Here is a 12,363-nt window from a genome sequence, read left to right as displayed (position 1 = left end):
GGAAAGGACACAACTGAAAGTTCAAAAAGGGAGGCCTAGAACTTGACCAATAAGATAAGTTCTCAATAAGATATAACCAAAGACAAAAATGGAGAAAAAAATTAGCTCATTTCAGTGTAATGAAAGGCCTAAGAATGAGAAACCCTGAAGAGGTGTCACTTGACTAGATTATTTTTCATTTATACACTATAATAGCAAACAGAACCTAGGGGAAAAAAAAATCACACTGGATTCCACATGATTTTTATTAAGCAGTTTGTCTCATTACAGAGAACTCACAGGCCGTTAGTTATGATATTGGAGTAAGAAGCTGGGCAGCCAACACGGTTACCAAATGTCATCTGGTTCCTCATGAGAAAAGGCCGCAAAACTAAATTAGGAAAAGACAAAAATTTTTTTAATCTGTTATATTCTTGTCAAGTTTCTTCTGTGATCTCTATCATGTTCTCATTCCTTTCCTGTGGGGTTTCTGCCCTTGCTCACAATTTTTATCAGTAATTTGACAGGTTAATAAAATGCAATAGATTTTTTTTTTAAGTCAGTCATTTTGACTGATTCAGTTACAGGCAGACTCAAATATCTGAACGCTTCCCTGGCTGAGAATGAACCAGCAATATGATAAATGGTTTGCATAAGAACACAATGTTGGGGACACCATACCTTTTGTCTTTGGTGTCACTAGACGGCAGTGTGTCCAACTGTGAGCTCTCTCGGACCGCCTTTTTGGAACTCTGACACAAAGAGGAGGGGGGAGAGGAATTTTGCAATTAGATGTATATTTATATTCACTTTATTTAAAACTTTATGATTTCTATAAGAACTGTTTTTGAATTATATAAGTAACTGAGTCTATAAAAGCAGTGACTTTTAAACATGACATTCAGCAAGCACATCAGAATAAGCTACCTGGAAGGTATTCTCAACATAGTACATTAGACTTAGATAAAATATTACTGTCTCAGGACTAACTCATTCATTATTCAATCATAGAGCTTTCATTTTATTTATTTCTTGTTCTGAAAATAAGAAGATATCCCAACTTTTACAAACTTTGACAAATCAAAACTTCTTCAATCTTTTAATCAAACAAAAGCCATGATTTGTCAGGAGTGTCAGATATTGAGAAGGCTGGAGCTCTATGTGACCTTCAGATTTTCTATGCTTTTCCCTTTGTCTCCAGTAGAGATGGCAGATCTTTACCACAAGGTTTTCAAGTAAACCACAGAAGCCCTCAGCACTCCCCACCCACAGACGCCCGTCCACAGCATCAGCACCTTATCTGTGGTGTCCTCGTCTGGATTCTGTTGCATGATTTTCATGTATTTCTCTAAAGGATTTTCACCACAAACAGATTTAGATTTGTCTTCCATTTCCTGAACACTTGATTCGTATTCTTTTTCAATTTCCAGCTTCAAAGATTGTTCAATTAGCCTCTGAAACAGATGGGTACCAGAATAGGAACTATACATCTTTTAGAACTTCTAAGGGTTGAGAAACACACAGTAATGTAATCCTGATTCTTTACCTACAACCTGCATGCCAGAGAATTGTTTTTTAATTGAAGTCACTGCTACCATCAAAGGGGCACAAGTGAAGTGGCCTGATTACCTGTCTGGGACCAGCCTAAGGGCCAGGAGCACATCAAAGTAAAGAGGACAGGGGAGCCCTGAAGCAAGAGGCTCTTTTTTTCACCTCATTTACAATGAGAATAATCAATCACAAAACAAGGTCCTCCTCATTCATGAGCCTGTTGCAAGGCCCAAATGAGGATGCCTGTGACTGGGCTGGCCCTGCTACCCTGAGCCAGAAGGCCTGTGTGCTCCACAGCTCTCCTCAGGCTGCCCAGGGCTGGTTTGCATCCCTGCTCCTCCTAGGACTTGGAGACCCAGGGGGCTCCCTCTCCCACCAGCATCACTACCCTTTCCTGATCCAGCTTTTCAAGTTTTTGCCGCTCCCTCTGCAGAGTTTCCTGCCACTTGCTGTGCCTCTGCTCTTCTCCCTGCCTTCGTTCCCTGGCCTGCTGTTCTCGGAGTTTTTCTTCTTCCTTCTGTTCTCCGAGTGATTTCTGGTTGACACCTAATGGGACAGAAAATAAAGAACGAATAGCTTCCAGCAGCAGATTTTTCAGACAAATGCGGGATGGGTACGCAGGGGTCTTGCCAAGCCCCAGGGAGATGGTGTGATTGTCAGCCACCTCTGCTGGCCTCCAAGCCCTCAGCCCCAAACCTGGCAGCGTGTCCCGCCCACCTCTCAACTGTGTCCCCATCCCCTCCTTCCTCGCCGAGGGGAGCCCTATATTTCTGCCTCTGCATCTGGTTCTGAGCCTGCCAGATCCTTAACATTCTGACCCGATCATTCACCCCCATTTATTCCCACAACATTGTGGTCACTACCCCCATCCTACTTTTACATGGGTACAAGAGTCTCCTGCCCAGAGCAAGACAAAACCACCAACCACCCTCCCCTCTCCGCTCAGGCCACCTGGCCATCACTCCATCCCCTCCAGGCGGATCCCTCCCTGGGGTTTGGGGTTGCCTCTGTCCCCATCATCCCCCACGTTTTCTCTTGTCCCTTTCTGGCCTCATCCCGATGCTTCTATGGGGCGGTTCCCTGCCATCTGCACGTGGCAATCCCACAATGCTGGCTTCCTTTGCTGAGCTCACTCTACGCTCTGTCCACCAACCTCCAGGGCTTCGGGCTCCCACCTCTCCTCATCCTGCTGCTGCAGTGAGGGTCCTGACCACCCTTCACCCAGAGCGCCAACACCACAGTCTCTGCAGTCCCTGAAACCAGTCTCTCAGCCTTCAAGCCAGTATGCTTCCTTAGTACCAGTCACCTCCTGAAGAGAAGGGAGGATGCACTGAGCACTGTCTCCACTCCAGTAGAGTCCAGACCATGGCAGCCGAGGCCTCGACAAGCGGTCTTTTCCTATCAGACTGACTTCCTCCACCATCACCGTCTCCTGCACGTCCGACCTCCACAAACCCCCTCCCAGCAGTTCACTGTCATCTGACTCCAGCTGCTCTTCTCGCCCCCGCCTTTGCTCCCACAGTCTCCCCAGCTGGGCGTGCTCCCTCCCCATCTCTCCCCAGAAACCCCCCTCCTAATCTTAGCGCCCCCAGTGGCCCCTCTCCAGTGCCTGCCTTGTATGTGTCTATTTTCTGTTCCTTCTGGGCATGGCCCAGGCTTCATTTGCTGACTCCTGAGAGCCCACAGCACAAGTCCCTGTGCCTCGTGGTTGAATTACCTTCCAATCCCGCTGATGCTTATGCAGACTTTTCTCCTCCAGCCCTGGCTGAAAAACCTCATCTCTGAACTGCCCCCACCCCCCACCCCCAACAGTGTGGAAAAACAGACAAATTCTCTAGTTCACCCTGAATCTCTGTGCCGGACCCTGGTTCCACATCACCCATGGGAGACAACACAGGCTTGTCTGGCCCTTGATCCTGGCCATGAACCTGACTACTGGAGGCAGCCAGTACTCACTTCCATGGGCAGAAACGCAATCTTCTGGTCGTTCCTGGGGGAGGAGGGTCACTCCTGAATGGTGCAGCCACACTTTTGAATACTCATTTTAGAAGACCTTATTATACCATCTAGTACCTCTCAGAGGCAGAACACCTATTTCCTCAGTTGGTTTCTCTTACTCTGTTATTTCTATTACCATCTCCTCCAGACGGCTGCCACCATCCCTATTGAGTAGACTGGGGCTCCTTGGTGATGGCTTGCTGACCACCCTCTCCTCCACAACCCCCCAACCCTGAGATGCTCCACAAAGCAGGGGCTGCTTGATTGCAGGATGCCCAGCCCCAAGGAAAGTGCCTGGCATAGAAAAAGCTCTTGATCAAGCCATCCTGAATGGATGTTTTCCACAGTGATTTACGCTGGACTCAGCAAAATCAACCCTCTCACAATCTTCTGTCAGCAATTCCTCCTGTTCCCGAGTACGTGACTTCACACTGCCTACAAGAGGCTTTGCACAGCTTTGGGGGAAGATGGTTTTACTAGTAGGTGGTTTTACTTGAAGAAGGGTGTGTACGAGGCTTCAACGCTTTGGTCCCAGGAGAGAAAAGGACCTGTCCACTGGCCAAGGCCAGAACCACTTCCACATGCTGCTGAGGGAAGGGGGAGCCTGAAGAAGAGACGGGGAGACAAAGTGGGCCAGACAGGACGGAGGGGTATAATGACCACTTTTCCTTCAATGTCATCACTATTTTGAAGACTGAAATGTAACAGGTTAACCATCCTAATTTTTTAAGGTATGAAGGAAGCAAACAGATAGAAAGAAAACAATATTAAATGTTATTATTGACATACCTCGTTAGTTAGAACAGAGGAAAACTCACCTGGGTACTGAAAGGAGATGGGCCTGGTGGGCACAGGGGCTGCAGCGTCATCCACGTGAAGCATGTCACCAGCATGATGGAGGCCCTCTCTCTCGAATTGCCTTGGCACACTCCATCCATCTATAAGAAGTGCAAGTGAGCCTCCCCTAGCCCTCAGCAGCAGCAAGAGAAGAGAGGGTGGGGACAACCGCTTGCTGCGCACTGAAGTTTCAGACAAAGCAACTGGGCCAGCCCTTTCCTTACAGGGTTCCAGGAGCTCACTGGAGCCACTCGCCAACGTATCTGCTTCTCAAAGCGTTCTTAGGAGATTCATTTGCAAATTTGACTTGTTACTCAGCAGGGAAATCAGTCTAGTGACAGCAGAATTCATCTGGCTTGGTGAAAGGCATCTGAATTCTATTTCAATAGCAGTGATTTAACAAAGTTACTGAAGTTGGTTCAAAGATGTCATAAAATATACTAAGCCCTTTCACTTCTCTGTTCAAAGTACTAGACATTCAGACTTGAGGATGAAGCTCTCAAGGCAAAACAATAGGTTAACACACAAATGTAAAGACTTTCTGTGGGATGGGATCAAGATGGTGGAGGAATAGGTGGTGGAGCTCTCCTTCTCCCACAAACATGTGGCATGATTCTCACTACTACAAAAAACATCAATTAAACACTGGCAGAAGGTAACTGGGTAGGATGAAAGAAAAAAAAAGGAAGGAATTGGGAGGGGACCTGCACCTGTGGGAGGGAGCTGTGAAAAAGGAAAGGTTTCCACACCCTGCGAGCTGAGGCTCAGCCTTCAGAGGTCAGAACCTGGGAGACAGCCTGAGGGGCTACAGTGTGGTGCGCCACAACCAAGGGAGTACAGCAAGAAGCCTGGATCAGCCAGGTTGTTCATGGGGTCACAAAGAGTTGCACACGACTTAGTGACTGAACAACAACTGATGGATACCTAGATTGTTTCAAGTTTCTGGCTATTATGAATAAAGCTTCTACAGCCAAAAACAAAAAAAGACTTGGTAAGCCAAAAAGAACCTCAGAGCTGGTTGACACTACATTCCAATTGTTTAGTGAAGTAGTAGGCTCCGAGGTAGAACAATCTAAGGCAGGACCAAAGTCAGGACAACAATTTCTAGTCTCTGAAGCTGATACTCCTTAATCTCCATTCTGTAACTAAGGAAGGTCTGAGGGAATTGATAGAATCACTGTAATTCAAAGAAAAGTCACTTAACATGTTCACGTTCCATAAAGGGGGGGGGCAAATTTTAAGAAGTCACTTATTTTAAATCTGAGGCAATCCTAACCTTCACAAAATAAGGATTTATTTACAGGCTTCATTTACCCCATGAACAGTATGAAAAGGCAAAAAGATATGACACTGAAAGATGAACTGCCCAGGTCGGTAGGTCATGGAGCCCAATATGCTACTGGAGAAGAATGGAGAAATAACTCTAGAAAGAATGAAGTGACAGGGTCAAAGCAAAAACAACACCCAATTGTGCACATGACTGGTGATGGAAGTAAAGTCTGATGTTGTAAAGAACAATATTGCATAGGAACCTGGAATGTTAGGTCCATGAATCAAGGTAAACTGGAAGTGATCAAACAGGAGATGGCAAGGGTGAACACTGACATTTTAGGAATCAGTTAACTAAAATGGACTGGAATGGGCAAATTTAATTCAGATGACCATTATATTGACTACTGTGGGCAAGAATCCCTTAGAAGAAATGGAGTAGCCATCACAGTCGACAAGAGTCTGTACTTGGCTGCAATCCCAAAAATGACAGAATGATCTCTGTTCGTTTCCAAGGCAAACCATCCAATATCACGGTAATCCAAGTCTATGCCCCGACCAGTAACGCTGAAGAAGCTGAAGTCGAATGGTTCTATGAAGACATACAAGACCTTCTAGAACTAACACCCAAATGTCCTTTTCATTATAGGGGACTAGAATGCAAAAGTAGGAAGTTAAGAGATACCTGGAATAACAGGTAAATTTGGCCTTGGAGTACAAAATGAAGCAGGGCAAAGGCTAATAGAGTTTTGCCAATAGAATGCACTGGTCATAGCAAATACCCTCTTCCAACAAGATAAGAGAAGACTCTACATATGGACATCAGCAGATGGTCAATACTGAAATCAGATTGATTATATTCTTTGCCACCAAAGATGGAGAAGCTCTATACAGTCAGCAAAAACAAGACTGGGAGCTGACTGTGGCTCAGATCATGAACTCCTTACTGCCAAATTCAGACTTAAATTGAAGAAAGTAGGGAAAACCACTAGACCATTCAGGTATGACCTAAATCAAATCCCTTACAATTATACAGTAGAAATGACAAATAGATTCAAGGGAGTAGATCTGATAGACAGAGTGCCTGAAGAACTATGGACAGAGGTTTGTGATATTGTACAGGAGGCAGTGATCAAGACTATCCCCAAGAAAAAGAAATGCAAAATGGTTGTCTGAGGAAGCCTTACAAATAGCTGAGAAAAGCAGAGAAGCTAAAGGCAAAGGAGAAAAGGAAAGATGTACCCATTTGAATGCAGAGTTCCAAAGAAGAGCAAGGAGAGAGAAGAAAGCCTTCCTCAGAGATCAATGCAAAGAAATAGAGGAAAACAACAGAATGGGAAAGACTAGAGATCTCTTCAAGAAAATCAGAGATACCACGGGAAAATTTAATGCAAAGATGGGCTCAATAAAGGACAGAAATGGTCTGGACCTAACAGAAGCAGAAGATATTAAGAAAAGGTAGCAAGAATACACAGAAGAACTATACAAAAAAGATCTTCATGACCCAGATAACCATGATGGTATGATCACTCACCTAGAGTCAGACATCCTGGAATGCAAAGTCAAGTAAGCCTTAGGAAGCATCACTTTGAACAAAGCTAGTGGAGATGATGGTATTCCAGGTGAGCTATTTCAAATCCTAAAAGATAATGTTGTGAAAGTGCTGCGCTCAATATGCAAGCAAATTTGGAAAACTCAGCAGTGGCCACAAGACTGGAAAAGGTCAGTTTTCACTGCAATACCAAAGAATGCTCAAACTACTACACAATTGTACTCATCTCACATGCTAGCAAAGTAATGCTCAAAATTCTCCAAGCTAGGCTTCAACAGTATGTGAACTGTGAGCTTCCAGATGTTCAAGCTAGATTTAGAAAAGGCAGACGAACCAGAGATCAAATTGCCAACATCCGCTGGATCATGGAAAAAGCAAGGGAATTCCAGAAAAAACATATACTTCTGCTTTACTGACTATGCCAAAGCCTTTGACTGTGTGGATTACAACAAACTGTGGAAAATTCTGAAAGAGATGGGAATACCAGACCACCTTACCTGCCTCCTGAGAAATCTGTATGTAGATCAAGAAGCAACAGTTAGAACTGGTCATGGAACAACAGACCAGTTCCAAATTGGGAAAGGAGTGTATCAAAGCTGTATATTGTCACCCTGCTTATTTAACTTATATGCAGAGTACATCATGCAAAATGCCCTGCTGGATGAAACACAAGCTGGAATCAAGATTCCTGGGAGAAATATCAATAACCTCAGATATGCAGATGACATCACCCTTATGGCAGAAAGCAAAGAGGAACTAAAGAGCCTCTTGAGGAAAGTGAAAGAGGAGAGTGAAAAAGCTGGCTAAAACTCAACATTCAAAAAACTAAGATAATGGCTTCTGGTCCCATCACTTCATGGCGAATAGATGGGGAAACAATGGAAACAGTGACAGACTTTAATTTTGGGGGCTCCAAAATCACTGCAGATGGTGACTGCAGCCATGAAATTAAAAAATACTTTCTCCTTGGAAGGAAAGTTATGAACAACCTAGACCGCATATTAAAAAGCAGAGACATTTCTTTGCCAACAAAGAACCATCTAGTCAAAGCTGTGGTTTTTCCAGTAGTCACATATACATATGAGAGTTGGACCATAAAGAAAGCTGAGTGCTAAAGAATTGATGCTTTTGAATTGTGGTATTGGAGAAGACTCTTGAGAGTCCCTTGGACTGCAAGGAGATCAAACCAGTCAATCCTAAAGGAAATCAATCCCAATATTCATTGGATGAACTGATGCTGAAGCTGAAGCGCCAATACTTTGGCCACCTGATGCAAAGAACTGACTCATTTGAAAAGACCCTGATGCTGGGAAAGATTGAAGGCAGGAGGAGAAGAGGACAACAGAGGATGAGATGGTTGGATGGCATCACTGACTTGACGGACAATAGTTTGAGCAAGCTCCAGAAGTTGGTGATGGACAGGGAAGCCTGGCATGCTGCAGTCCATGGGGTCACAAAGAGTTGCACACAACTGAGCAACTGAACTGACAGGCTTAGCTCTGATTTGCAATTGTTGTTGTTCAATCCCTAAGTCATGTCCCAGGTCTTTGTGACCCTGTGGACTGCAGCACACCAGGCTTCCCTGTCCTTCACTATCTCCTGGAGTGTGCTCAACTCATGTCCATTGAGTGGGTGCTGTCATCCAACCATCTCATCCTCTGTTGCACACTTCTCTTCCTGCCCTCAGTCTTTCCCTAACTTTGCAATTTAGTTATCCTGAAATTTAAAAAAAATGGAACTGAGAACCTAAAAATCTTCATGATACAAAAACATGGCACTATATCTGTATCACTGATTTTATCAGAAAATAAAAATGTGTTACTTTGTAACTGTTTTCCATTTTCTAACAATCGGTGTTTTGCCAAAACATTTTACATTTTGAAACAAGTTCTACATACAAAAGCAAGTATTAATATTTAAACTTACATTCAAAAGATGGTTCAAATTCCTCGTTATCCTTAAAAACTAGCTTGTCCGGATTTGAAAATTCACTTTTGTCTTGAAGTTCTGTATGTCTTTGATAAAGACTGGATGGGAAGAATAAAATTCAAGAATGTGAAGCTTTAATAATGTAAGACACAAGAGCAGAGGGTGATGAAAAGCCTTTTGTGATTTGAGAAAATGCTTCAGAAAATTAATTTTTCGTGGACACATAGTGAATAGGAGCTACTCTGCACTGGGTGCTCTCCATGCACCAGACATCATTCCAAACCATTAATACGCATTAACTCAGTCACTCTTCCACACTGCCTCATGCCATGAGTTGGGTACTACCATTGCTAATAAAGAATATCCTGGCACTCTCAAAGCTGTTCCGATGAGGAATTTTTATTTAAAGAACTTGAAAATTTTTTCAAAAAGCTCTTTACACCATTAGCATGAGCCAGCTGAAGATGCCACGCGTCACAGTGCCCTAACTCGGCCCACATGTGTCCTGCCTCTCTTCTTGGCTTTAACACAGAAGGACCGATACGAGAAAAAATTACCTACTTTAGGACCAGACAAGCACCTGCGGTAGTTTTCAACTTTGTACAGTAGATGAACATCAACACACAGATGCCCACCAGACCTGAGCTGAGAGAGGAGGAGTCAGAATCTCCCACGGTGGGGACCGGGCACAGGTAGAAGGCCCACCCTTGACTTGAATCTCAGCCTGCTGCCCACCCCTGCCCCCAAGTTTCTTGACACCATTAGCTTGACCCCATTCTGCTTCAGCCCGTGTATCCTAGGACTAACTACCACTTATGAATTTATTTCAGTGATTGACACTGTGGAATCTTATTTATATTTAAATGCCTAAATATTTGTAAGTGACTTTTTAATGATGTACAAAACTATTTAACATTCACAGTGAATTGGTTTGCATTTGCAAATTTTTTATGTCTGTTTTATCTTTATAAACCAAGTCTATTCACAGAACTATGACGATGCTTATTAATACCCAAATACATATACTATAGGTCTTCCCTGGTAGCTCAGTTGGTAAAGATTCCGCCTGTAATGCAAGAGACCCCGGTTCGATTCCTGGGTTGGGAAGATCCGCTGGAGAAGGGATAGGCTACCCACTCCAGTATTCTTGGGCTTCCCTTGTGGCTCAGCTGGTAAAGAATCTGCCTGCAATGCGGGAGACCTGGGTTTGATCCCTGGGTTGGGAAGATCTCCTGGAGAAGGGAAAGGCTACCCTCTCCATTATTCTGGCCTGGAGAATTCCATGGACTGTATAATCCATGGGGTCACAAAGAGTCAGACACGACTGAGTGACTTCCATGCATACATTATACATCAAGTTTAGCAAACAAGTAGAATGTTTTTTTCCTCCAGGCAATAATTCAAATGATTCTCAGAGATCATGCATCTTATAATCTGACTGCAAATTCTATCCTGCCACATGGTCTTTAACATCACCTAAAAATCCGGAGCCAGTCCTGGCTGAGACCACAGGAAGCTAACCAGCCTCAGCAGAGGCCAGGCAGAGAACGAGGTACTTACTTGGCTTTCTGCTCCAGAGGGCTGGAGAGCGAGTGCACCGAAATGTTGTGCCTGGACTCTGCAGGCAAAGGCTGTGGCTCTCTGTCAGGACAGGTGGCGGTGACAGCAGACCTGCCCAGACCTATAGGGCAGGAGGAACCAGGACAAGCATGTTATAGACTGCAAGGAGAAGATGGCAGTGCAGCTTCTAGAGGTTTCTACCACTTTGAAAATGCATTCAATCATCTTTGCAAGCAGTGGGGTATGTGAAAATCATCCACAAAACTAACAATTCAGGCATGAAAATGAAACTTCAGTGATAACAGGAGAACACATGAAACCAACCAGCAGCCAAAGAAAAGCCACAGTCACTCTAAAAACCTCCACGTGCCAAGCAAAATGCCAGCACTTGATGCTCCATCCTATGGCCTCCACCTGTAACCTGGGGTGGGGGAGTCAGGGTTCCCCAGGAGCCCACAGTTCAGAGGCTCCCATGACTCCCAGTTTATCAGCTTCCAGCTGCACTGTTACCCAGAGAAGAGGGGGGATGAGGAGCAACTGACCCCCATCCAGAGCATCCATAGGCCTGTGTCCATAGCTCACCTTCCAGGTACGTTTCACTATTGAGGCTTCTTGCTTTGGGGAGTGGCGTGGAGGAGAGTCGTCCGGAGGCTGTGCTCTTGTGTGACCTTGAGGCCATGCTGCTGGGCATCTCAGACACCTCACTCTCGTCCCCTCCTCGTGTGCTCACCAGAGGCTGCTGAGAGGTGACTCTGGCGTCCACAGAAACACACCTCTCAGGAGCAGCTGCAGTCATGTTCTTGAGAGTTCCCGGCAGACACAGCAAGGGTGGGCTCCTGGCTGCCAAGCGGCTCTTGGCAGGGCACTGACTGACCCTTTGTTGGTAGTTCTGGAAAGCTTTTTCCAGGTGCTCTGCTTCCTGCTCCAGCTCTCTCACCCTTACCTTAGTACTGGCTACAAACTCAAGGTCGGAATCAAGGGAACTTCCCTCTATGCTGGCATTTGGATATTTGGGGATCCGTGGTGTAACTGGGCCTGCTGTCGCCTCCTCTTGTCTCAGAGGATTTTTCAAGAAATCCCCACTGATGTCGCCATCACGAGGCCTCACCCTGGTGCTCATTAACCCACTGATGGAGCGATTCAGCAGAGAGTGGCCTGGGTTGCGGTACACTTCGTTCTCTAGTGCTGCAGGTCACAAACAGAGAGTGTGAGACAAGAAAGGAAGAGGTAGAGAACCAAACTGAAATGTTTCAACAATTTTTTGGTTGAAAAATCAACTAGCACATTAAACAGTTTGTGGCATGTGATCAAGATGGTAGAGTAGTAAGATGTGAAGCTCATCTCTGCCCACAATACATCAACAATACATCTATGTGTAGAGTGATTCGCACAGAATATCTACTGAACACTGGCAGAAGACCTCAGACCTCCGAAAGGGCAAGAAAATCTCCATGGAACCAGGTAGGACAAAAGGGGGGGAAAAAAGCAAGGAAGAAGTTGGGACAGGATCTGTATCCTCAGGAGGGTGCTATAAAAGAGGCAAGGTTCCTGCACCCCATGAGATCAGCCAAGATGGAGGTGAGCTCCAGAGCCTCTGGAGGAGAATACAGCCTCTGGTGTACAGCAGCTGGGAGGGAGAGACCTGCACAAAAGGTCAACACCACTGCCCTGTACTCCCCAGCCCAAGA

General features: G+C 45.1%; 1 protein-coding gene across 7 annotated transcripts in view; it reads right to left on the bottom strand.

Annotated features, from left to right (window-relative positions):
- Positions 1 to 231: 231 nt before the first annotated feature.
- The window catches only part of OFD1 (OFD1 centriole and centriolar satellite protein), a 61,602-nt gene continuing 49,470 nt past the window's right edge, over positions 232 to 12,363 (bottom strand). For all 7 annotated transcript variants that reach the window (XM_070289786.1, XM_070289790.1, XM_070289788.1 and 4 more), the window contains 8 exons: positions 11,258 to 11,860; positions 10,676 to 10,796; positions 9,113 to 9,213; positions 4,347 to 4,466; positions 1,919 to 2,076; positions 1,275 to 1,433; positions 661 to 731; positions 232 to 370 (listed from right to left, as the gene is read on the bottom strand). In XM_070289786.1, the coding sequence (XP_070145887.1) occupies positions 328 to 370; positions 661 to 731; positions 1,275 to 1,433; positions 1,919 to 2,076; positions 4,347 to 4,466; positions 9,113 to 9,213; positions 10,676 to 10,796; positions 11,258 to 11,860 (1,376 nt within the window). In that variant the 3' untranslated portion in view covers positions 232 to 327. The remainder of the gene's footprint in view (positions 371 to 660; positions 732 to 1,274; positions 1,434 to 1,918; positions 2,077 to 4,346; positions 4,467 to 9,112; positions 9,214 to 10,675; positions 10,797 to 11,257; positions 11,861 to 12,363) is intronic.

Source organism: Ovis canadensis, chromosome X, assembly GCF_042477335.2.
Source record: "Ovis canadensis isolate MfBH-ARS-UI-01 breed Bighorn chromosome X, ARS-UI_OviCan_v2, whole genome shotgun sequence".
NCBI classification, from domain to species: domain Eukaryota; kingdom Metazoa; phylum Chordata; class Mammalia; order Artiodactyla; family Bovidae; genus Ovis; species Ovis canadensis.
Note: the sequence above shows the minus strand (reverse complement) of the source record. Positions and strands in the feature narration are given on the sequence as shown.